Source organism: Lolium perenne, chromosome 4 (genome assembly GCF_019359855.2).
Source record: "Lolium perenne isolate Kyuss_39 chromosome 4, Kyuss_2.0, whole genome shotgun sequence".
In the NCBI taxonomy this organism is placed as follows: Eukaryota; Viridiplantae; Streptophyta; class Magnoliopsida; order Poales; family Poaceae; genus Lolium; species Lolium perenne.
This window is the reverse complement of record NC_067247.2, coordinates 102,969,611-102,992,633: the sequence shown is the minus strand read 5'-3', so window position 1 is coordinate 102,992,633 and position 23,023 is coordinate 102,969,611. Positions and strand designations below refer to the sequence as shown.

Sequence of the window (23,023 nt, the reverse complement as noted above, 5' to 3'; positions counted from 1 at the left end):
CAAAAACTGTCTTTTGTTTTGGAAAGAGTTTGCGGATGACAAATATTGTAGCAAGTGTGGGTCCTCTAGGTATCATGAGATAACCAGAGCTAATGGTGAGAATCGAAGGTGCAGACAAAAGTCGTCGTTAAGATTCTTCGTTATCTCCCATTCATAAAAACAATCCAACGGCTTTACATGTCCGAGGAGTCAGCCAAACAGATGACGTGGCATAAGAACGGGTTGAGATTCAAGGACGAGGAGGGACGGCTAAACATGGGGCACCCATCTGATGGTAAAGCATGGCGGAACTTCGATGCAAAACACCCTGATAAGGCAAATGATGCTCGGAATGTCAGAATTGCGATAGCAACCGATGGATTCAATCCATATGGTATGTCAGCATCCACGTACAGTTGTTGGCCCGTGTTTGTTATTCTGCTCAATCTCCCTCCCGGAGTCCTTATGCAAAGGAAGACCATATTCCTATCGATGATCATTCCAGGGCCTGATTACCCGGGGAAGAATTTGAGTGTATTCATGCAACCGCTTGTGGATGATTTGCACCACTCTTGGCACCATGGGACCTTGACATACGACCGAGCAACGAAGACAAACTTTGTCATGAAAGTTTGGTTCCAATATTCCATGCACGACCTACCTGGGTACGCTCTATTTTGCGGGCATTGTACAACTGGTAGGTTTCCATGCCCAGTGTGCAGGCACCGACTGGACATTCCCACCCAACCTCATTACTCACATGATACTGATAGTGATAGTGAAAATGAGAACCCAATGCCTCGTTATGAGAACCCAATGCCTCATTATGATAGTGATAATTCGAGGTGAGGGTCCTTTATGTCTTTATGCTTAGTATCTATTTTTCAATATGCTTCTTATACTTAGTATTTATTTTTCAATATGCTTCTTATGCTTAGTATCTATTTTTCAATATGCTTCTTATACTTAGTATTTATTTTTCAATATGCTTCTTATGCTTAGTATCTATTTTTCAACATGCTTCGCCATATGTTTTTTTTTGCTTAGTGTCTACATTTTATTAAGGCATGAATGCTTACTTGTTTACTCTTTGTCAATGCAGGTGATTGATCAATATGAGCGGAAGCAAGCAATCCATGAACTCCATTCTGAAGAGCATGAGCCAACAGAAGTTCACTGGGACCACTAGAAGTGGAAGACCAACGCGTGCCAGCTCGCGTTACGCGGACGATGACACGGGTGGAGTTGGAGGTGGAGGTGTAGGTGGAGGTGGAGGACGTGGTGGAGGTGGAGGACGAGGTGGAGGTGGAGGTGGAGGACGAGCTGGAGGACGAGGCGGAGGTGGAGGACGAGGACGAGGACGAGGTGGAGGTGGAGGTGGAGGACGAGGACGAGGTGGAGGTGGACCTTTCCTTGGTGACATACCCTCTGCTTCTGGCGACGTGGCTTCCCAGTCCGCTCACACACAGTCTACTGAGGGGGAGATGGAGGTGGAGATGGAGGTGGAGGGGCAGGACGAGGAGGCGGAGAGGGAGATGGCGCCGAAGAAGTTGCGCATTCGTGGTGAAGCGCAAGTCCCTGATGAGAGGAGGGAGCCTACTAGCCACGAGGCGAAAGCCCTCATCATCCCGAACGAAAAAGAGTAAGTTTAATTTTGAACATGTAGATTCATTTTGCTATGTACTAATGTTTTCATTATTGTGCATAACTGATTGGCATACTAATGTTTTGATTATTGTGCAGCAATTGGACATATGACAAGGGGGTTCGCCAGCCGTCGAGCATGATTGGAGCTCTTATTAGGCAGTATTGGCCGGGCTTTTACACTCCGGTCCCCGGCGGCGAGAAGAAGCTAGCCGAGACTTGGGCGGACTATGAGGCAGCTCCTTGCCCGGGCTTTGGGACAGCTTCTGACGCCGTGTACACCAAGTTTTGGGTAAAGCATGCTTCTCGAGTTTACTTCATAGTTGATGACCACACTATGCTAACTCATGTCTCTCTCACAATTATTCTTATGCATGATTGCAGACCCATTATAAGGTGCCTGATGATATGGTTGAGCAAGGGAAGGCGGTACTGACTAGGGCTTGTCAGAGGTTGACAAGGCAACAGTGGTACAATCAGAAGCATACCTGCATCGGGCACTTCAAGGCTGAGCAGGGCACGAGGGTCAAGAAAGCTGACAATATCAGGGACGATCCTCAGCTGACGAAGGAAGATTACTTGAAGGTAAGTAAATATTCAATGAGATTCTATGTTGCTGCATAGTTGGGATTGCATTATGTGTTCTTCAAATGAGTTTTGGTTTTTCAGGTTATGCCCCTATGGTGCGAGAATAAGGAAGACGCATTTGAGGCCTTGGTAGCGAGGTGGGTTGGCGAAGACGCCGACTTCAACGCCAAGAGCGTGCGCAACAAGGCAAACCGGGGCACTGGAGGAACACACAGTGCGGGAAGCCGCAGCACTGAGCGCTACAGGAAGCACAAGGTACATATATACATGGAACAATTTGCATTTATTTCCCTTCATATTACTACTTGATACACATAACATTTATCTTGCTGTGCAGGAGGCGGAACTCGGGGAGCCTCTCACCGAGGTGGGAAGGTGGCAGAAGATGAAGCTGAAGCAGCCCGATCTGAGCCAGCATCAGCCCTCGCTGCCCGAGTACTTCGGCTATGCCGAAGAGGAGTTGGAAAAGTACTGCTCGGTGTTCAAGGGTCTTCATCCGGAGGTGGATGATCCTATTGAGCAGGAGACCGACTTGACGGCGATTATGGTGGCGGGGAGTGATACGTCTCCGACGTATCGATAATTTCTTATGTTCCATGCCACATTATTGATGATATCTACATGTTTTATACACATTATATGTCGTATTTATGCATTTTCCGGCAGTAACCTATTAACAAGATGCCGAAGAGCCAGTTGCTGTTTTCTACTGTTTTTGGTTTCAGAAATCCTAGTAAGGAAATATTCTCAGAATTGGACGAAATCAACGCCCAGGGTCCTATTTTTGCACGAAGCTTCCAGAAGACCGAGGGGGAAAGGAAGTGGGGCCACGAGGCGCCGCCACACTAGGGCGGCGCGGCCCAGGCCTTGGCCGCGCGGCCCTAGCATGTGGGGCCCTCGTGTGGCCCCCTGCGTTGCCCTTCCGCCTACTTAAAGCCTCCGTCGCGAAACCCCCAGTACCGAGAGCCACGATACGGAAAACCTTACTGAGACGCCGCCGCCGCCAATCCCATCTCGGGGGATTCAGGAGATCGCCTCCGGCACCCTGCCGGAGAGGGGAATCATCTCCCGGAGGACTCTTCATCGCCATGATCGCCTCCGGAGTGATGAGTGAGTAGTTCACCCCTGGACTATGGGTCCATAGCAGTAGCTAGATGGTCGTCTTCTCCTTATGTGCTTCATTGTTTGATCTTGTGAGCTGCCTAACATGATCAAGATCATCTATTTGTAATTCTATATGTTGTGTTTGTCGGGATCCGATGGATAGAGAATACTATGTTATGGTGATTATCAATCTATTACCTATGTGTTGTTTATGATCTTGCATGCTCTCCGTTATTAGTAGAGGCTGTGGCCAAGTTTTTACTCTTAACTCCAAGAGGGAGTATTTATGCTCGATAGTGGGTTCATGCCTCCATTAAATCTGGGACAGTGACAGAAAGTTCTAAGGTTGTGGATGTGCTGTTGCCACTAGGGATAAAACATTGATGCTATGTCCGAGGATGTAGTTATTGATTACATTACGCACCATACTTAATGCAATTGTCTGTTGTTTGCAACTTAATACTGGAAGGGGTTCGGATGATAACCTGAAGGTGGACTTTTTAGGCATAGATGCATGCTGGATAGCGGTCTATGTACTTTGTCGTAATGCCCAATTAAATCCCACTATATTTATCATATCATGTATGTGCATTGTCATGCCCTCTCTATTTGTCAATTGCCCGACTGTAATTTGTTCACCCAACATGCTATTTATCTTATGGGAGAGACACCTCTAGTGAACTGTGGACCCTGGTCCTATTCTTTACATCGAATACAATCTACTGCAATACTTGTTCTTTACTGTTTTCTGCAAACAATCATCTTCCACACAATACGGTTAATCCTTTGTTACAGCAAGCCGGTGAGATTGACAACCTCACTGTTTCGTTGGGGCAAAGTACTTTGGTTGTGTTGTGCAGGTTCCACGTTGGCGCCGGAATCCCTGGTGTTGCGCCGCACTACATCCAGCCGCCATCAACCTTCAACGTGCTTCTTGGCTCCTCCTGGTTCGATAAACCTTGGTTTCTTTCTGAGGGAAAACTTGCTACTGTGCGCATCATACCTTCCTCTTGGGGTTCCCAACGGACGTGTGCTGTACACGCCATCAAGCATTTTTTCTGGCGCCGTTGCCGGGGAGATCAAGACACGCTGCAAGGGGAGTCTCCACAATCCAATCTCTTTACTTTGTTTTTGTCTTGCTTTAGTTTATTTACTACTTTGTTTGCTGCACTTAAACAAAACACAAAAAAATTAGTTGCTAGCTTTACTTTATTTACTGTCTTGTTCTCTATATCAAAAACACAAAAAAAATTAGTTACTTGCATTTACTTTATTTACTTTTTGTTTATTTCATCATGTTTCCTCCTAAGTACACTCTAAAAGACATACCGGTAGGACGTGGGTCTATAATTGGGAGAGATAATATAGAAGATTTTTTCACTCATGTTAGTACCACTGAAGATTTTGAAGATAGACACTTGGTGGAACTTGCTCCTACTTATGAAATTGCTGCTGCTTCTTTAGTTCACATGTTGGAAACTAAATTTGTTAATCTTAATCCTATAATCCAACACATGTTTCTCACACTTGGTGATATGGAAGAAGGGGAAAAGAAAGATTTTGTTTTAGAAACCCTTCTTAAAGAATTTGGTGGTGTAGCAAGAGAGGCTAGAAAGGTCTTTATCAAATACAATATGCTTGGCTCTTATACCAATTTTGTTAGTATCCTTGAAAAGATGGATATGGAGAGAGTAAGGTACACTAATAATATTAATGATGTAGGGGATATTAAGACATCAATACCTTGCAAGCTCGCGGGAATGTTCGAGGCACTAGAAAAGAATTATGACTGGATTGTTCCTGAAAATTTGTTTAATGAGAATAGCAAGCCTAAGAGTAATGAAAAGGGAACCTCTGAAACTTACATAGATAAGATAACATGCATTGTTGAGGCAACTCCCAACACCCTTGGTAATAGTGTTGATGCTTCATCTCTTGATAACACTTGATATACACTTTCTGCGCCTAGCTGAAAGGCGTTAAAGAAAAGCGCTTATGGGAGACAACCCATGTTTTTACTACAGTACTTTGTTTTATATTTGAGTCTTGGAAGTTGTTTACTACTGTAGCAACCTCTCCTTATCATGTTTTTGTGCCAAGTAAAGTCTCTATGGTAAAGTTGATGCTAGATTTGGATTGCTGCACAGAAACAGCATTGCTGTCTGTCACGAATTCGCGCAGAAGTCTCTGTAAAAAAATCAAAAAAATCTGCAAATTTACGTGCGTGATCCTCAGATATGTACGCAACTTTCATTAGTTTTGAGTTTTTCCGTTTGAGCAAGTTAAGTGCCCCTTCCAGGTTCGTCTTTGCGGACTGTTCTGTTTTTGACAGATTCTGCCTTTTATTTCGCATTGCCTCTTTTGCTATGTTGGATGAATTTCTTTGATCCATTAATGTCCAGTAGCTTTGTGCAATGTCCAGAAGTATTAAGAATGATTGTGTCACATCTGAACATGTGAATTTTTGATTGTGCACTAACCCTCTAATGAGTTTGCTTGAAGTTTGGTGTGAAGGAAGTTTTCAAGGGTCAAGAGAGGAGTATGATATATTATGATCAAGAGGAGTGAAAGCTCTAAGCTTGGGATGCCCCGGTGGTTCACCCCTGCATATTTTAAGAAGACTCAAGCGTCTAAGCTTGGGGATGCCCAAGGCATCCCCTTCTTCATCGACAACATCATCAGGTTCCTCCCCTGAAACTATATTTTTATTCAGTCACATCTTATGTACTTTGCTTGGAGCGTCTGTTTATTTTTGTTTTTGTTTTTGTTTGAATAAAATGGATCCTAGCATTCATTGTGTGGGAGAGAGACACACTCCGCTGTTGCATATGGACAAATATGTCCTTAGGCTTTACTCATAGTATTCATGGCGAAGGTTGAATCTTCTTCGTTAAATTGTTATATGGTTGGAATCGGGAAATGCTACATGTAGTAATTCTAAAATGTCTTGAATAATTTGATACTTGGCAATTGTGGTGCTCATGTTTAAGCTCTTGCATCATATACTTTGCACCCATTAATGAAGAAATACATAGAGCTTGCTAAAATTTGGTTTGCATATTTGGTCTTTCTAAAGTCTAGATAATTTCTAGTATTGAGTTTTGAACAACAAGGAAGACGGTGTAGAGTCTTATAATGTTTACAATATGTCTTTTATGTGAGTTTTGCTGCACCGGTTCATCCTTGTGTTTGTTTCAAATAAACCTTGCTAGCCTAAACCTTGTATCGAGAGGGAATACTTCTCATGCATCCAAAATCCTTGAGCCAACCACTATGCCATTTGTGTCCACCATACCTACCTACTACATGGTATTTCTCCGCCATTCCAAAGTAAATTGCTTGAGTGCTACCTTTAAATTTCCATCATTCGCCTTTGCAATATATAGCTCATGGGACAAAATAGCCTTAAAAACTATTGTGGTATTGAATATGTACTTATGCACTTTATCTCTTATTAAGTTGCTTGTTGTGCGATAACCATGTTTTCTGGGGACGCCATCAACTCTTTGTTGAATATCATGTGAGTTGCTATGCATGTTCGTCTTGTCTGAAGTAAGGGCGGTTTTCACAATCAAATGGTTTGAGTATGCATACTGTTAGAGAAGAACATTGGGCCGCTAACTAAAGCCATGAATCATGGTGGAAGTTTCAGTTTGGACATAAAACCTCAATCTCTTATGAGAATATTAACTGTTGTTGAATGCTTAAGCATTAAAAGAGGAGTCCATTATTTGTTGTCTATGTTGTCCCGGTATGGGTGTCTAAGTTGAAGAATGATCAAAAGCGAGAAATCCAATGCGAACTTTCTCCTTAGACCCTTGTACAGGCGGCATAGAGGTACCCCTTTGTGACACTTGGTTGAAACATATGTTATGCAATGATGATCAGTGTTAACCCAAGCTAATTAGGACAAGGTGCGGGCACTACTAGTATACTATGCATGAGGCTTGCAACTTGTAAGATATAATTTACATGATACATATGCTTTATTACTACCGTTGACAAAATTGTTTCATGTTTTCAAAATAAAAGCTCTAGCACAAATATAGCAATTGATGCTTTCCTCTTTGAAGGACCTTTCTTTTACTTTTATGTTGAGTCAGCTCACCTATCTCTCTCCACCTTAAGAAGCAAACACTTGTGTGAACTGTGCATTGATTCCTACATACTTGCATATTGCACTTGTTATATTACTTTACATTGACACTATCCATGAGATATACATGTTATAAGTTGAAAGCAACCGCTGAAACATAATCTTCCTTTGTGTTGCTTCAATACCTTTACTTTGATTTATTGCTTTATGAGTTAACTCTTATGCAAGACTTATTGATGCTTGTCTTGAAGTACTATTCATGAAAAGTCTTTGCTTTATGATTCATTTGTTTACTCATGTCATTAACATTGTTTTTGATCGCTGCATTCATTACATATGCTTACAATAGTATGATCAAGGTTATGATGGCATGTCACTCCAGAAATTATCTTTGTTATCGTTTACCTGCTCGGGACGAGCAGGAACTAAGCTTGGGGATGCTGATACGTCTCCGTGTTGGAGATATGCCCAAGAGGCAATAATAAAAGTGGTTATTATATATCTCTATGTTTATGATAAATGTTTATATACCATGCTATAATTGTATTAACCGAAACATTAGTACATGTGTGATATGTAGACAACAAGAAGTCCCTAGTATGCCTCTTAAACTAGCTTGTTGATTAATGGATGATTAGTTTCATAATCATGAACATTGGATGTTATTAATAACAAGGTTATATCATTATATGAATGATGTAATGGACACACCCAATTAAGTGTAGCATAAGATCTCGTCATTAAGTTATTTGCTATAAGCTTTCGATACATAGTTACCTAGTCCTTATGACCATGAGATCATGTAAATCACTTATACCGGAAAGGTACTTTGATTACACCAAACGCCACTGCGTAAATGGGTGGTTATAAAGGTGGGATTAAGTATCCGGAAAGTATGAGTTGAGGCATATGGATCAACAGTGGGATTTGTCCATCCCGATGACGGATAGATATACTCTGGGCCCTCTCGGTGGAATGTCGTCTAATGTCTTGCAAGCATATGAATAAGTTCATAAGAGACCACATACCACGGTACGAGTAAAGAGTACTTGTCAGGAGACGAGGTTGAACAAGGTATAGAGTGATACCGAAGATCAAACCTCGGACAAGTAAAATATCGCGTGACAAAGGGAATTGGTATTGTATGTGAATGGTTCATTCGATCACTAAAGTCATCGTTGAATATGTGGGAGCCATTATGGATCTCCAGATCCCGCTATTGGTTATTGGTCGGAGTGAGTACTCAACCATGTCCGCATAGTTCGGGAACCGTAGGGTGACACACTTAAATTTGGATGTTGAAATGGTAGAACTTGAATATGGAATGGAGTTCGAATATTTGTTCGGAGTCCCGGATGAGATCCCGGACATCACGAGGAGTTCCGGAATGGTCCGGAGAATAAGATTCATATATAGGATGTCATTTTATGTGAATTAAAATGATGCGGAAGGTTCTATGGAAGGTTCTAGAAGGTTCTAGAAAAGTCCGGAAGAAACCACCAAGGAAGGTGGAGTCCCGGAGGGACTCCACCTCCATGGCCGGCCAACCCTAGTGGGGGAGGAGTCCCAAGTGGACTCCCCCTATGGGGGCCGGCCACCCCCCCACATGGAAGGGGGGAATCCCACCCAAGTGGGATTCCCACCTTGGGTAGGTTTCCCTATCACATGGAAGGTTTTGGGTTCGGGTCTTATTCGGAGACTTGTAGTCCAACACTTGGGGCTTCCACCTATATAATGAGGGGCCAAGGGGAGGGGGCCAGCCACCCCAAGACCACAACCTGGCCGCCCCCCTTGAGTGGCCGGCCACCCCCTCCCAAACCCTAGCCGCCCCCCTCTCCTCCATAGCTCCCGCGTGCTTTAGCGAAGCTCCGCCGGAGTTCTCCACCGCCACCGACACCACGTCGTTGTGCTGTCGGATTCAAGAGGAGATACTACTTCCGCTGCCCGCTGGAACAGGAGGTGGACGCCGTCTTCATCAACAACCGAACGTGTGACCGAGTACGGAGGTGCTGCCCGTTCGTCGCGCCGTGATCAAGATCTTCTACGCGCTTTTGCAAGCGGCAAGTGAACGTCTACCGCAGCAACAAGAGCCTCATCTTGTAGGCTTTGGAATCTCTTCAAGGGTGAGACTCGATAATCCCCTCGTTGCTACCGTCTTCTAGATTGCATCTTGGCTTGGATTTCGTGTTCGCGGTAGGAAAATTTTTGTTTTCTATGCAACGTTATCCTACAGTGGTATCAGAGCCGTGTCTATGCATAGATGGTTGCACGAGTAGAACACAATGGTTTTGTGGGCGTTGATGCTCTTGTTATCTTTAGTTAAGTACTTTGCATCTTTATGGCATAGTGGGATGAAGCGGCTCGGACTAACTTTACATGACCGCGTTCATGAGACTTGTTCCTCGTTCGACATGCAACTTGTATTGCATAAGAGGCTTTGCGGGTGTCTGTCTCTCCTACTATAGTAAAGATTCAATTTACTCTTCTATTGACAACACTAGTATCACCGTTGTGGTTCATGTTCGTAGGTAGATTGGATCTCACTCGAAAACCCTAAACCACGTAAAATATGAAAACCAAATTAGAGAACGTCTAACTTTTTTTTGCAGGGTTTGGTGATGTGATATGGCCATAATTTGATGATGACTATGTATGAGATGATCATTATTGTATTGTGGCAACCGGCAGGAGCCTTATGGTTGTCTTTAAATTTCATGTTGAGTAGTATTTAAAAGTAGTTGTAATAGTTGCTACATGGAGGACAATCATGAAGACGGCGCCATTGACCTTGGTGCTTCGCCGACGATGATGGAGATCATGCCCGTTGATGATGGAGATCATGTCCGTGCTTTGGAGATGAAGATCAAAGGCGCAAAGACAAAAGGGCCATATCATATCACATATGAACTGCATGTGATGTTAATCCTTTTATGCATCTTATTTTGCTTAGATCGCGACGGTAGCATTATAAGATGATCCCTCTCACTAAAATCTCAAGATAATAAAGTGTTCATCCTTAGTAGCACCGTTGCCAAGACTTGTCGTTTTGAAGCATCTCGTGATGATCGGGTGTGATAGAATCAACAAGTGCATACAACGAGTGCAAGCCAGTTTTGCACATGCGGATACTAAGGTGGCCTTGACGAGCCTAGCATGTACAGACATGGTCTCGGAACACGTGATACCGAAAGGTAGAGCATGAATCATATGATTGATATGATGAACACTTGGAGTGTTCGCCATTGAAGTTACATCTTGTCTCGTGATGATCGGACTTGGTGTGGTGGATTTAGTTCGTGTGATCACTAAGACAATGCGAGGGATATTGTTTTGAGTGGGAGTTCACCTAGTTTTTAATTATATTGAATTAAAATTTGAACTCAATTTGTCATAAACATTAGTCTAAACTATTGCAAATATGTTGTAGATATGGCGTCCTCAATCAATTTTAACCAGTTCCTAGAGAAAGAAAAGCTTAAGAGCAACGGTAGCAACTTCACCGACTGGTTCCGTCATGTGAGGATTTTCCTCAATGGCGGAAATCTGCAATATTTGCTTGATGCACCGCTAGGTGACCCTCCTGCAGAAACAGAAACCGATGAAGTAAAAGCTGTTTAGGCAACTCGGAAAACTCGGTACTCTCAAGTTCAGTGTGCCATCTTATGCAGTCTGGAATCCGATCTTCAAAAACGTTTTGAGCACCACGATCCACATGAGTTAATCAATGAGTTGAAGACTATATTTGAGACTCATGCGGCCGTGGAATGCTATGAAGCATCGAAACACTTCTTCAGCTGCATGATGGAAGAAGGCAGCTCCGTTAGTGAGCACATGCTCGCCATGACCGGGCATGCGAAGAAACTCAGTGACTTGGGAATAGTGATTCCTAATAGACTGGGGATTAATCGTGTCCTTCAATCACTGCCACCTAGTTACAAGAACTTTGTGATGAACTACAATATGCAGAACATGAACAAAGAGTTACCTGGACTCTTCTCCATGCTGAAATCTGCTGAGATTGAAATTAAGAAAGAGCACCAAGTGTTGATGGTCAACAAGACCACTAGATTCAAGAAACAGGGCAAGTCTAAAGGCAAGAACAAGAAGAGTGGCAAGAAAGCTGCCACGCCTCCTGTGAAACCTAAGACTGGCCCTAAGCCTGATGCTGAGTGCTATTACTGCAAGGAGAAGGGACACTGGAAGCGTAATTGCTCCAAGTATTTGGCGGATCTGAAGAGCGGCCTTGTCAAGAAGAAGAAAGAAGGTATATCTGATATACATGTTATAGATGTTTATCTTACTGGTTCTCGTACTAGTACCTGGGTATTTGATACTGGTTTGGTTGCTCATATTTGTAACTCGAAACAGGAACTAAAGAATAAACGAAGACTACTAAAAGATGAAGTGACCATGCGCGTTGGAAATAGATCCAAAAGTCGATGTGATCGCTGTCGGCACACTTCCTCTACATCTACCTTCGGGATTAGTTTTAAGCCTAAATAATTGTTATTTTGTACCCGCGTTGAGCATGAACATTATATCTGGATCTTGTTTAATGCAAGACGGTTATTCATTCAAGTCTGAGAATAATGGTTGTTCTATTTTTATGAATAATATCTTTTATGGTCGAGCACCTGAAAAGAATGGCTTATTTCTGTTAGATCTCGATAGTAGTGATACACATGTACATAACATTGATGCTAAGCGAATTAAATTGAATGATAATTCTACTTATATGTGGCACTGTCGTCTTGGTCATATTGGAGTGAAACGCATGAAGAAACTCCATACTGATGGGTTACTTGAATCACTTGACTTTGAGTCACTTGATAGATGCGAAGCATGTCTAATGGGAAAAATGACTAAGACTCCATTCTCTGGTATTATGGAGCGAGCTACTGACTTATTGGAAATCATACATACCGATGTGTGCGGACCAATGAGTGTAGCATCGCGCGGTGGTTATCGTTATGTTCTAACCTTCACAGATGATCTGAGTAAATATGGGTATATCTATTTCATGAAACATAAATCCGAGACTTTTGAGAAGTTTAAGGAATTCCAAAGTGAAGTAGAAAATCAACGTAACAAGAAGATTAAATTTCTACGATCTGATCGCGGAGGTGAATATCTGAGTTATGAGTTTGGCATGCATTTAAAGAAATGCGGAATACTTTCACAATTGACACCGCCGGGAACACCACAACGAAACGGTGTGTCCGAACGTCGTAATCGAACTCTCTTAGATATGGTTCGTTCTATGATGTCTCTTACTGATTTGCCGTTATCATTTTGGAGTTATGCATTAGAGACAGCCGCATTCACTTTAAATAGAGCACCATCAAAATCCGTTGAAACGACACCGTATGAATTATGGTTTAATAAGAAACCTAAGCTGTCGTTCCTGAAGTTTGGGGTTGCGAAGACTACGTAAAAAAGTTACAACCGGACAAGCTAGAACCCAAAGCGGAGAAATGCGTCTTCATAGGATACCCTAAGGAAACTATAGGGTACACTTTCTATCACAGATCCGAAGGCAAGATCTTTGTTGCTAAGAACGGAACCTTTCTTGAGAAAGAATTTCTCACTAAAGAAGTGACTGGTAGAAAAGTAGAACTCGATGAGATTGAAGAATCTCTGCTCGTTGATCAGAGTAGCGCAGTACCGGAAGATGTTCCTGTGCCGCCTGCACCGGCAACAGAGGAAGCTAATGATAATGATCATGAAACTTCAAATGAGATAGCTACTGAACCTCGCAGATCGACAAGGGAACGTGCCACTCCAGATTGGTATGATCCTTGTCTAAATGTCATGATTGTGGATAACAATGATGAAGACCCTGCGACGTATGAAGAAGCGATGATGAGCCCAGATTCCAACAAATGGCAAGAAGCCATGAAATCCGAAATGGGATCCATGTATGATAACAAAGTATGGACTTTGGTAGACTTACCTAATAGCCGCAAGGTTGTAGAGAATAAATGGATCTTCAAGAGAAAAACAGATGCTGATGGTAATATTACTGTCTATAAAGCTCGACTTGTCGCAAAGGGTTTCCGACAAATTCAAGGTGTTGACTATGATGAGACTTTCTCACCTGTAGCGAAGCTAAAATCTGTAAGGATTTTGTTAGCAATAGCTGCATTTTTCGATTATGAGATTTGGCAGATGGATGTCAAAACGGCGTTCCTTAATGGAGACATTGAGGAAGAGTTGTATATGGTACAACCCAAAGGTTTTGTCGATCCTAAAAATGCTGACAAAGTATGCAAACTTCAGCGTTCAATTTATGGACTGAAGCAAGCATCAAGAAGTTGGAACCGACGCTTTGATAAGGTGATCAAAGACTTCGGGTTTATACAGTGTCATGGAGAGGCATGTATTTACAAGAAAGTGAGTGGGAGCTCTGTAGCATTCCTGATATTATATGTAGATGACATATTATTGATTGGGAATGATATAGAACTATTAAGCAGTGTAAAGGGTTATTTGAATAATAGTTTTTCAATGAAAGACCTTGGTGAAGCATCGTATATATTAGGCATCAAGATTTATAGAGATAGATCAAGACGTCTAATAGGGCTATCACAGAGTACATACCTGGACAAGATTCTAAAGAAGTTTAGAATGGACGAAAGTAAGAAAGGATTCTTACCTATGTTACCAGGCAAGGTCTTGAGTAAGACTCAAGGTCCAGCTACGGCAGAAGAAAGAGAAAGGATGAGTCAGATCCCCTATGCCTCGGCAGTAGGCTCTATCATGTATGCCATGCTATGTACAAGACCGGATATAGCACATGCTGTTAGTTTGACTAGCAGATATCAAAGTGATCCAGGAATGGAACACTGGACAGCGGTCAAGAATATCCTGAAGTACTTGAAAAGAACTAAGGATATGTTTCTTTGTTATGGAGGTGACCAAGAGCTCGTTGTAACAAGTTACACCGATGCAAGTTGGAACACTGATCCTGATGACTCTAAGTCACAATCTGGGTACGTGTTTATATTGAATGGTGCTGCAGTAAGCTGGGCAAGCTCGAAGCAGTGCACGGTGGCGAAATCCTCAACAGAATCAGAGTACATAGCGGCTTCAGAGGCTTCGTCAGAAGCGGTATGGATGAAGAGGTTCATTGTAGAGCTCGGTGTGGTTCCTAGTGCATTGGACCCACTAGTCATCTATTGTGACAACATGGGTGCCATCGCCAATGCACAAGAACCAAGGTCACACAAGAGGCTGAAGCATATCAAGCTGCGTTATCATTCGATTCGCGAGTACATCGAAGATGGAGAAGTAAAGATTTGCAAAGTACACACTGATCTGAATGTAGCAGATCCGTTGACTAAAGCTCTCCCTAGGGCAAAGCATGACCAACACCAGAATGCCATGGGTGTTAGGTACCTTACAATGTAATCTAGATTATTGACTCTAGTGCAAGTGGGAGACTGTTGGAGATATGCCCAAGAGGCAATAATAAAAGTGGTTATTATATATCTTTATGTTTATGATAAATGTTTATATACCATGCTATAATTGTATTAACCGAAACATTAGTACATGTGTGATATGTAGACAACAAGAAGTCCCTAGTATGCCTCTTAAACTAGCTTGTTGATTAATGGATGATTAGTTTCATAATCATGAACATTGGATGTTATTAATAACAAGGTTATATCATTATATGAATGATGTAATGGACACACCCAATTAAGCGTAGCATAAGATCTCGTCATTAAGTTATTTGCTATAAGATTTCGATACATAGTTACCTAGTCCTTATGACCATGAGATCATGTAAATCACTTATACCGGAAAGGTACTTTGATTACACCAAACGCCACTGCGTAAATGGGTGGTTATAAAGGTGGGATTAAGTATCCGGAAAGTATGAGTTGAGGCATATGGATCAACAGTGGGATTTGTCCATCCCGATGACGGATAGATATACTCTGGGCCCTCTCGGTGGAATGTCGTCTAATGTCTTGCAAGCATATGAATAAGTTCATAAGAGACCACATACCACGGTACGAGTAAAGAGTACTTGTCAGGAGACGAGGTTGAACAAGGTATAGAGTGATACCGAAGATCAAACCTCGGACAAGTAAAATATCGCGTGACAAAGGGAATTGGTATTGTATGTGAATGGTTCATTCGATCACTAAAGTCATCGTTGAATATGTGGGAGCCATTATGGATCTCCAGATCCCGCTATTGGTTATTGGTCGGAGTGAGTACTCAACCATGTCCGCATAGTTCGCGAACCGTAGGGTGACACACTTAAATTTGGATGTTGAAATGGTAGAACTTGAATATGGAATGGAGTTCGAATATTTGTTCGGAGTCCCGGATGAGATCCCGGACATCACGAGGAGTTCCGGAATGGTCCGGAGAATAAGATTCATATATAGGATGTCATTTTATGTGAATTAAAATGATGCGGAAGGTTCTATGGAAGGTTCTAGAAGGTTCTAGAAAAGTCCGGAAGAAACCACCAAGGAAGGTGGAGTCCCGGAGGGACTCCACCTCCATGGCCGGCCAACCCTAGTGGGGGAGGAGTCCCAAGTGGACTCCCCCTATGGGGGCCGGCCACCCCCCCACATGGAAGGGGGGAATCCCACCCAAGTGGGATTCCCACCTTGGGTAGGTTTCCCTATCACATGGAGGCCTCGTTCGGTTGCTCCCCACCCGGCCGGTATTGGGCCGAAATACACCGGTGTTGGGCCCCCGGGGTTTAGATACCGGCCCACGTCTGGGACGTGTTCGGTTAAACCACGCCGGTTTTTAACTCCGCCCGGTTTTGACTGAAACCCGCCGATTTGACCGGTTTTTAGAAACGCTAGGCTCGACCCGTGGATTGCATCCCGCGACGCGACGAAGCGGCACTCCCTCTCGTCTTTCGGCTCTCGCGATAGCGGCGGCGGCGGGCGGCGGTGACTGGAAGGGATGGTCGGAGGGGACGGCGGCGGCGAATAGACGGTGGACGCCTGGAGGAGAGGAGATCCTCGACGGCTGACGCTGCCCTTCGTCGACGCGGACGCCGCCACGCAGCCCGACCGAAGCCCTAGCTCAAGATCTCCTCCTCCCCTTTCCCGCCTCCGACGCCAGCCAGGAGAAGGTAAACCATCTCCTCCTCCTCGTGCTCCCCTCGACGCGGACCCTGGCTTGTTCCTGTTGGCTGGTTCCATAGTGATGTTTCGATCTGGTTGGGGTGAACCTTGATCTGGTAGATAAGCTCGATAGCAAGATCTTTCTTTATTTTGAACCAATTACAGAGAGTTGTGTTTCAATTGAAGTAGAAATTTCGCTCGATTGATTAAGCAAACTTGTCTTTGTTGTACTATATTAATTCATCACTCCATACTCCACAGTTGGAGATAGATGAAGCGATTACAGTTGCTGCAAGTCTGATGCGTAGCTGTTTTGTGAGGTTTTGCACATAAAAGTTGCTGCGGCTAGTTAGTTGTGGCTAACTAAATCCTTGGACTTTACACATGAGTTAACTGCAATTTTATGTTCAAGAAACTAGAGAATAAAAGAAGAAGAAAAAAGTGTTGGTTCTGGTTATAGTGTGATCGAGCTAGTTCGTTGTAGTTCAGTTTTACCATTTGTAGAAGAGGCCATGCTGATCTGTATAGCGTGTTTGTTTCAACTTGTAGTTCACTTTCGTCAGATAAACATGCTATTCCAGATTTGGGGATGTTGAACACCACACCAAAATATAATTTGTGTGTTCTCTTTCTGTTTGTGGTATTTAAGCAAATTCTGTTCATTAAATAACTAGTGGCCTTTTTATCTTTAGTTTTTGAATGGCTTTGAGAATTACGGATCGGATTAGGAAGAGAGAGGAGGAGGAAGAGGAGGAAGAGGAGGATGATGATGATATGATTCTATTTCTTTTACCAATGCTGCATCTGCTGGGTGAACCAAGGGAAAAAAAGCCCCGCCATACATCGAGGATAAGAGGCGAGGAGGTTGTAAGGGACTTGCTGGAAGGGCACGTACAAAATTGTCGGGTAGCATTTAGGATGGAGGCCCACATCTTCAGGGCTTTGGCTAGTTTCCTTCGACGCGAGAGATTGGTGCGTGATACCAGACTTAGCGTTGAAGAAAAACTTGCAGCCTTTCTGTGGATGCTGTCCCATAATTCCTCATACCAGGATATCCAAGTACAGTTCAAGCATAGTAATGACACTTTCCATAACATCATGAATAACTTCTTCAACATCGTTCCTGCACTATCCAAGCACTTTCTGAAGCCTCCCAATCCAGCTCAAGTACACCCAAAGATCCGGAACAACCCAAGATTCTTTCCTTATTTTCAGGTTTTTGCTAAACTACTTCAGTCTAAATCATATAACCATGGAAATATATTATTTTTCACATAGCAAATGATACCTTGTTGGTGTTCTTTGCAGAATTGTCTTGGAGCTATTGATGGGACTCATGTTCCCATGAACATTAATGGTGACATAGCCACACCATTTAGAAATAGGAAGGGAACACTCAGCCAGAACGTGATGGTGGTGTGTGACTTTGACCTGAACTTCACATTCATTTCTTGTGGTTGGGAGGGCTCTGCCACTGATGCTAGGGTTCTTAGGTCAGCAATTCGCAAAGGGTTTAGAGTACCTGAGGGCAAGTTCTATCTTGTGGACGGTGGGTACGCAAATACTAAATTCTTTCTTGCTCCGTATCGTGGTGTTCGATACCATTTGTAGGAGTTTGGCCGTGGTCACCGAGCACCCCAAAACTACCAAGAACTGTTCAATCATCGCCATGCCGTGATACGGAATCATATTGAGCGGGATTTGGGAATCTTAAAGAAGCGCTTCCCCATTCTCAAGGTTGGAACACATCACACAATACAAAACCAAGTCAAGCTACCGGCTGCTGCTGCAGTGTTGCATAACATCATCCGTATGCACAAGGGGGATGAGAGTTGGTTAGATAACCAAAGAGAACTCATACCTGCAGCAAACTATGTTGACCTACCTGATGGTGACCCCCCACAAAATCATCAAGTCAACCATGAAGGCGACCACCTTAGAGATACCATTGCGCAACAAATGTGGGCAGATTACCGACGTTAAGTAGTGATGTAATAAAGTAGTGACATCTGAACTTATTTGATGTAATAGGGTACCAGACTTTAACTTCTTCGGTTTTGCATCTTGTTTGATGTAATAAAGTACCAGACTTGAACTTCTTTTGTTTTGCATCTTGTTTGATGTAATAAAGTACTAGACTTGTTTGATGTGAGATTTTTAAATTCTTATATGGTGAATAAATGTCTGGCTGCTTGTATCAATAATATTTGCAGGGGTCGCCATGTCGACCATGATGAATGTTAGACGATCTCCAAGGACGGGAACGCAAGGCAGTGGTGGGGTAACAAAAAAGAGGGGAACATCATCTAAAGGTGAGTGCATGTGTTCCTTTAATGTGATTGATGCTACTTGACTTCTTTATAATGTGTAGCTTACTGTGAACTTGACTTTTTCCTCAAACAGCTAGGGCCTCTTGGAATGCAGACCTAGAGAAGGCTCTTGTGGATTTGCTCCATGAGCATAATACTCCACAATATCGTGGGCAGAATGGATGGTCCACCGATGTTTGGAACAGGATTACCAAGAAATTTCATGATAACCATCCATACAAGAATTACACAAAGGGTCAGATCCAAGACAAGGAGAAGGAGTTGAAGAGAGAGTACAAGATGCTCAAGGAGGCTAGACAGCAGAGTGGGGTTTCGTGGAATGAGAAACGGTGTATGATTGAAGCTGATCCAGAGTTGTGGGACAACCTCATCATTGTAAGACAGTTTGTATTGCTCCTTTCATGCTTATATTCATTCCTTCTAACAATATGCATCACTCATGTGTTCCTTTATATTGTGCAGTCATTTCCTAAGATCGGGAAGTTCCGTAGCAACAAGGCTTTTCCCCTCTTTGATGCCTTGGGAGAGCTATATGATGGACATCTTGCCGAGGGAAACTACAACTTCACTTCCACTGAACCAACACAGCACACACAAGTGGAGGTCAATCCCGAGGTCAGTTCTGTAGAGGCGACACATTCCCATCATGATATTGCAGAGACCGTGGTGGATGATACACAAGGAGGGATGCAAGAGGCTAGTATGATGGAGAACTTTGTTGGGAACGGGGAGGCTCAGCCCACGGTGCCTGCTGCACCATCAACAAGTACTGAAAATGAACCCAAGAAGCGCCGGTCAAATGGAGATATTGCTGCTATGATGGAGAAGTACATTGAGATGAAGACGAAGCAGGTCGAGAGCAAGCAAATCGCGAACATGGATGAGTACTCAATCAAGAACTGCGTGGCTCGGCTAAACACAATGGGATTGTCACGAGAGGATAAGGTCAAAGCCCTAAAAGTCTTTATGAATGCTGACAATCGCGAGCTCTTCCTTTGCGTTGATATGGATACAGCTCTCATGTGGCTGCAAGGCGAAATGGCTTAGGAAAGGTAAACTCTCTTCTTCGCGAAATAGCTTATATTAATGCTTTTCTACACTGATATGCTTGCTTGCATTAGTTACTGTGATAGCTTGCATTAGGAAAGGTAAACTCTCTTCTTCGCGCGAGTGAATCTTGTATGTGTTCTTGTTGGTTTAGCTACACTTATGTATAACTGTGAGGCTGCTGTCAGAAGTTTGTATGCATAGCTCTGAAAAATGCACTGACAACGTATTATTGGTAATATCCTACTGCTTGCATAGCTATCTGCCATGGGTTTTCTCTGTAGATTTCTTTGATGAGATATTCTTGAAGTAGCATCGGTATTTGGTGATGCGTTATTGCCTTGTTCTTTTCTCAGTTTCTTCAGAAGTGTTAGAGGGGATCAGGCCTTTTAGTTCATATAAAATATAAGACTTGTTTTCTGTTGAAAACATAATCTTACTAGGGCCTTTGCATATTTCTAATGTCACTTGTTGAGTTTTCTGATTGAAGAAGTAACCTGAGAATTATTCCGTCATTAATTTCTATATACAAGTAAAGTCAGTTAAATTATCTTGCGAAAATAGAGCATAGTGTGCATTCAAATGGATCATATCCTGCTATTTTACATATGACAGTTTCCAGGTAGTTTTTTTTGCGACAAAGTTTCCAGGTAGTTTCAGTCGTATATTATGCAATTCTGGATGTCATATTACTACACGAACGAGGACCTAGCATGCCCATGTTTCTTTAGTTTTTGATTGCTAGTGGCCGCAGAGTATATCAGCAAGAGGCCCAAAGAATGGTCCTTTTTGTAGTGACACAGAAACATGCAAAAAAAAGTTATACTCCAGTGATTGTTTTGTACAAGTATGAGTGTGTAACCTTGTTTGCTGGTAATCATTTTATCTGTATCATAGATATGTCAAATGATCAAACTCTTTACCTTCGTTTGTCTGCCCATCAGTTTATTTATAATAGCTGTAAGATACGTAAATCTGAAGCACCTTATTATTTCTTAAATACAGGAGAAAGACATGACATGATGATGAAGCTTTTTTTTAGATCTTGTCGTCTGTCACAATTTTCTTTCGATGTCCAGCTTATATGATGGGAGATCAAGGGTGAACCAACTAATGTTTGATCAGATGTCTAGCAAGTTATTTTGATCTGGCTATTCTATGCTGCGTTTTGCTATTTAGCCGTGAATATATGTCAATATGTGGTGTAATATTGGCAAAAAGACTGCTAAACTGATGTTTGGTTCAGCCATGTAGTACAATCTAGCTTGGTTTAGTTATGTTGCTACTTGTACTTTCATCTAAATGTGGCGGTGTATCGCCGAGCTGCGAATTGTGTGGCGATTGGGGTGCAGGACCTGAATGATGAACTCGTGTCAGCGTACTCTTTGGGAAGCACCGTCAGTCAGCATACTCTTTGAAAATTAGATGCTAAGAAAAAGAGAGGAATGAGGAGCTGAGTTGCCAAATCATCCTTCCAGTTGTGAAGAGTTCAAGGACCTCGTGGATCAGAGAACTTGATGCTTCATGCTTCAAACTGAACAAATTGATATTTATGTTTGTGTTATTGTAATAAGCTGATGACTCTCTTTCAGAGCACTTGATGTGTATTTTGTTTGAGATAACAATTTTACTGAAATCGAGTTTTCATTGTCACCGAAAATTGATTCAAAGTTGCTATGAAGTACTTATTATCTGCTGTGTGCACTAACGAGCTGATGCTGCTTGTCCATTGCCGCTGCCTAACTGCATGTGCTGCTGCTAGGCGCTGTGTGTGCTGCTGCTAGCTGCTAGGCGCAGCATGTGTGTGCTCCAGCGGGATTAACCGAATGAGCAGTAGGGATCAGAATCCGGCAGGGGGAGGGTTGATGGGATTGGGGTGACATGATGGGATCACCCGAATACACGGGTGGTTACTTCCCTGCGCGGATTGATCCCGCAGGAACCGAACGAGGCCGGAAGGTTTTGGGTTCGGGTCTTATTCGGAGACTTGTAGTCCAACACTTGGGGCTTCCACCTATATAATGAGGGGCCAAGGGGAGGGGGCCGGCCACCCCAAGACCACAACCTGGCCGCCCCCCTTGAGTGGTTGGCCACCCCCTCCCAAACCCTAGCCGCCCCCCTCTCCTCCATAGCTCCCGCGTGCTTTAGCGAAGCTCCGCCGGAGTTCTCCACCGCCACCGACACCACGCCGTCGTGCTGTCGGATTCAAGAGGAGATACTACTTCCGCTGCCCGCTGGAACGGGAGGTGGACGTCATCTTCATCAACAACCGAACGTGTGACCGAGTACGGAGGTGCTGCCCGTTCGTGGCGCCGTGATCAAGATCTTCTACGCGCTTTTGCAAGCGGCAAGTGAACGTCTACCGCAGCAACAAGAGCCTCATCTTGTAGGCTTTGGAATCTCTTCAAGGGTGAGACTCGATAATCCCCTCGTTGCTACCGTCTTCTAGATTGCATCTTGGCTTGGATTTCGTGTTCGCGGTAGGAAATTTTTTGTTTTCTATGCAACGTTATCCTACACTCCGACGTATCGATAATTTCTTATGTTCCATGCCACATTATTGATGATATCTACATATTTTATACACATTATATGTCGTATTTATGCATTTTCCGGCACTAACCTATTAACAAGATGCCGAAGAGCCGATTCTTTGTTTTTTACTGCTGTTTTGGTTTCAGAAATCCTAGTAAGGAAATATTCTCGGAATTGGACGAAATCAACGCCCAGGGTCCTATTTTTGCACGAAGCTTCCAGAAGACCGAGGGGGAAAGGAAGTGGGGCCACGAGGCGCCGCCACACTAGGGCGGCGCGGCCCAGGCCTTGGCCACGCGGCCCTAGCGTGTGGGGCCCTCGTGTGGCCCCCTGCGTTGCCCTTCCGCCTACTTAAAGCCTCCGTCGCGAAACCCCCAGTACCGAGAGCCACGATACGAAAAACCTTACTGAGACGCCGCCGCCAATCCCATCTCGGGGGATTCAGGAGATCGCCTCCGGCACCCTGCCGGAGAGGGGAATCATCTCCCGGAGGACTCTTCATCGCCATGATCGCCTCCGGAGTGATGAGTGAGTAGTTCACCCCTGGACTATGGGTCCATAGCAGTAGCTAGATGGTCGTCTTCTCCTTATGTGCT

General features: G+C 43.5%; 2 protein-coding genes and 1 pseudogene across 4 annotated transcripts; all 3 read left to right on the top strand.

Annotated features, from left to right (window-relative positions):
* Nucleotides 1–1,289: 1,289 nt before the first annotated feature.
* LOC127347050 (uncharacterized) lies at nucleotides 1,290–2,596 on the top strand. 3 transcript variants are annotated; one of them, XR_011744392.1, is made up of 5 exons: nucleotides 1,290–1,320; nucleotides 1,357–1,641; nucleotides 1,723–1,915; nucleotides 2,008–2,466; nucleotides 2,549–2,596. XR_011744392.1 is itself a non-coding variant. In XM_071819658.1 (4 exons), the coding sequence occupies exons 2-4, from the start codon at nucleotides 1,464–1,466 to the stop codon at nucleotides 2,245–2,247; spliced, it is 591 nt and encodes a 196-aa protein (XP_071675759.1). In that variant the 5' UTR covers nucleotides 1,296–1,320; nucleotides 1,357–1,463; the 3' UTR covers nucleotides 2,248–2,262. The 3 variants fall into 3 exon arrangements, 1 of the variants encoding a protein (XP_071675759.1); XR_011744391.1 differs by having other exon boundaries at nucleotides 1,357–1,915; XM_071819658.1 differs by lacking the exon at nucleotides 2,549–2,596 and having other exon boundaries at nucleotides 1,296–1,320; nucleotides 1,357–1,621; nucleotides 2,008–2,262.
* Nucleotides 2,597–17,925: 15,329 nt separating this feature from the next.
* Nucleotides 17,926–18,614, top strand: LOC139830504 (uncharacterized; annotated as a pseudogene).
* A 107-nt stretch (nucleotides 18,615–18,721) lies between these two features.
* Nucleotides 18,722–19,894, top strand: LOC127293506 (uncharacterized). Its single transcript, XM_051323143.2, has 3 exons — nucleotides 18,722–18,827; nucleotides 18,919–19,220; nucleotides 19,308–19,894. Exons 1-3 carry the CDS (start codon nucleotides 18,737–18,739, stop codon nucleotides 19,890–19,892), a joined length of 978 nt encoding a protein of 325 aa, XP_051179103.1. The 5' UTR covers nucleotides 18,722–18,736; the 3' UTR covers nucleotides 19,893–19,894.
* Nucleotides 19,895–23,023: the final 3,129 nt, after the last annotated feature.